Genomic DNA, 3,070 nt, shown 5'->3' with positions numbered 1-3,070 from the left:
TTGTCCATTTAGCAACATTTTGTTTTACTCACTCTAATTTTCGTATTTATTATTCTTTTCCTGTGATATTTACCGTAAGTACACATTTCTCGATTATACACATAGTATCAGTATTAAAAGTACCCTGCAAAATCACTATCAAATTATATTCTTACAAGAAGAACAGTTATAGATATGCGACAATCATTTTGGACATGAGGACATTTTGGACATTTTGAATATTAGTACCTATCGAAGTAGTTCGAGAGCCTTTGATACAAACTAATAAGAAGGTTAAAAATTAATATGGGCTCCATATAAATGTACATGTTTTACAATCTTGAATCACGTGCACACATTTTATGCAACAAATGTAGAAATGGGAGTGCAGTGTTCAGTAAGTAGACCTCCTCAACCATATTCGTTATACATGTTTCGTAGGATTCTGATAAATGGATAGCACATACTTTACTTTCTAAGGAAGTCTTCGGACAACCTTTTATAGGTTCATAGTTTTGAACTACATAAAATCCAAAGTTACTTATCATTTTCGGGAGTTTATAACTCTGATTTTGCTGTTTTCAACATTTGTTCATAAATAATTACTAATAAGTATTAAAACCAAATTAAAATCAATTATAAAAATATACACATAGTTTTAATGTGATTTCATTGAACAGTGACTAGTGATATAGATGCACATAACAATTAAAATCCAACCCTTTCCTCTGGCTTTGTGATTAGCATATGCGCCTTTGGTGCACGTGGGCCCGGGTTCAATCATCAGTGAGAGAATATTGAAAGAATTACAATGGTGCGGAACATACTTTATCCACGTTTCTTATACCCTGGGGTTGGAAAATCTAAACTTCAAGAATTATACATCAAAAATTAAAACTATTAATTAAAATTATTAATATTATGTTTCATCAAGGACTAAAGCCTGTGACAAACATCTTGGCATTTCAGCTAAACGAATAAAACGCAAGCTCTGGGACCAAGTTGCCAAGTGGTAAAAGGGTGTGGCTATGGCTAAGCAGACAAACTACAGCGCGATCAGATGACAGGGATAGACGTGAATGTGCACAAAGTAAATGTGGCAATATCACTGGCCTCTCATTTGCTAGCAGCATTTAAAGCGAACTTGAAGCGCCGCCTTCAAATGCCAAGATGTTTTTCACGCCGTTTAATTTGAAAATAATAAGCCCAATAGTATACACCTCATACAAGGACTACTCTTGAGATTTCATGAAATCTACTTTTCGACCTCACTCATTCTTCATGTTCCTGTTTTAGAAAAACAACATATTAACGTGTTCAGGTGTGATTCTACTTCTTCGCGAACTTGCAATCATTCCAGCTGTTGAGAACACTCTTTCTGCGGGAACTGACGTTGCTGGAAAAACCAAATACTTTCTGGCCAATTTTGAGAGTATGGGAAATCTATGTTCATCTTTCTTCCACCACCGTAATGGGTCATCTGAGGGCCGTATTTGTGGGTCCGACAAATAAGAGTTTACTTCATCAGTATGACTTGAAGATTGAAGAGTAGTGTAATGGTCTCCAAGCAACATATACACCACGCTACGGATTTCTTGTTGATCATCTTTCCTCGAATCATCACTGATACTCTTCGACTTTTCTTCAATGAATAATGTTTCAAGAGCAAGTTGCACTTCTTTCTTACGTTCACTAGTAAGAAATGGTAAGTGCTTATATCGCGGATCAAGGACAGCTGCTATCACCAAAACGGACTTAGACATCTTCTTTATGTCTGTGCAACTTAAGTCTAAGCGCAGCTTTAAATCTTCAGCTATTTCCACTTTCATCTTTTTAACAATTTCTACACCTTCGTGTTTCAGAGTAAGGTGACGTGTTAGAAGACTATACGCTATAGGAAGCACACTAGAAAGAGTAACATGTTCTTGGCTGCAAATAACTGTAGTTGCTGCTTTCAGAGGTTCCAAACACTTTACAAGCTCCTCCAACGCTTTCCACTTGTCACTAGAAATTTCAAATTTACTTACATCACTTGATGATGTTAGAGTTCTGTCCATTAAAATGTCTACCACGGCACGGCGTTGTTCTGTAAGTCGAGCAATCATGTCGTATGCACTATTCCACCTGGTTTTAACATGTTGTATTAATTTGTGTTTTGGAAGCTCGAACAGTTCTTGTCTTTTACATAATTCATTGGAGGCTAAAGGACTGTGTTTAAAGTGTGCTACTATGATAGAACACAATTTTAAGATGTCATCTACTTCGACTATTGATAGTCCCTTGTTGATGGATAATTGCAATATATGGGCAAAACAACGTACGCTTTCATACGGTAAGCAAGCCGTCGCTGCTACTATGTTGCTTGCATTGTCATGCACGATACCACAGATTTTGTCTTGAATTTTCCAATCATATATACTGTCTGTTAGCGTGTCAGCAAGATTTCTTGCTGTATGTCTTTCTTCCATTTCAACTGTTTCTAGAACAAAATTTATTAATTTATTTTCTTCTGTTAAAGTGTGTGCAGTAATTGTGATGTAAGACTGTGTGGCTGTAGAAGTCCAACAATCAGTTGTTAACGCGATATAATCTGCATTAGCAAGTTTCCGCATAACATCACTTTTGCACATACTGTATAATACTTCCACCCGACAAGTGATAGTCTGGCGAGACGGAACGTGATAGTTTGGCTCAACACTTGCAATGAGTTCGCGGAATCCTCTACCTTCGACTGTAGATAATGGCAAAAGATCATTAACAATCATGTTCGTTATTTTATCGTCCAATAACTCACTTCGCGATGGTGGACAGGGCCGGTTACTTTGGTAAAATGTTGGGATTTTACTTTTTTTTTTCTCAATTTAATTCTCTCACTTTCTAATAACGGAACACTTGGCTGAAAAGTGGAAACTACATCACGTATTCCCGATGTACTTGGTTGGGATGTGGAAACAATGAGTGTAATATTAGAAGCATCACTTATACTAGAAGCACTTGGTGTAACATCCATAGATGACATCGATGCAATGCCACTTTCCACATTTGGCTCTGAATGTGATCTGGAATAATAATACAATTCTGAATATAGAAA

At 36.6% G+C, this 3,070-nt stretch overlaps 1 protein-coding gene across 1 annotated transcript; it reads right to left on the bottom strand.

The window, feature by feature from the left end:
• Positions 1-1,271: 1,271 nt before the first annotated feature.
• Positions 1,272-2,744, bottom strand: LOC145670198 (E3 SUMO-protein ligase ZBED1-like). Its single transcript, XM_081738575.1, has one exon. The coding sequence runs from the start codon at positions 2,742-2,744 to the stop codon at positions 1,272-1,274; it is 1,473 nt and encodes a 490-aa protein (XP_081594701.1).
• Between the last annotated feature and the right edge of the window lie 326 nt (positions 2,745-3,070).

Source organism: Thermobia domestica, chromosome 14, assembly GCF_964235325.1.
Source record: "Thermobia domestica chromosome 14, izTheDome1.hap1.1, whole genome shotgun sequence".
Lineage (NCBI taxonomy): Eukaryota > Metazoa > Arthropoda > Insecta > Zygentoma > Lepismatidae > Thermobia > Thermobia domestica.
The sequence above is the reverse complement of the archived record's forward strand: the minus strand, read 5'-3'. Positions and strand labels throughout refer to the sequence as shown.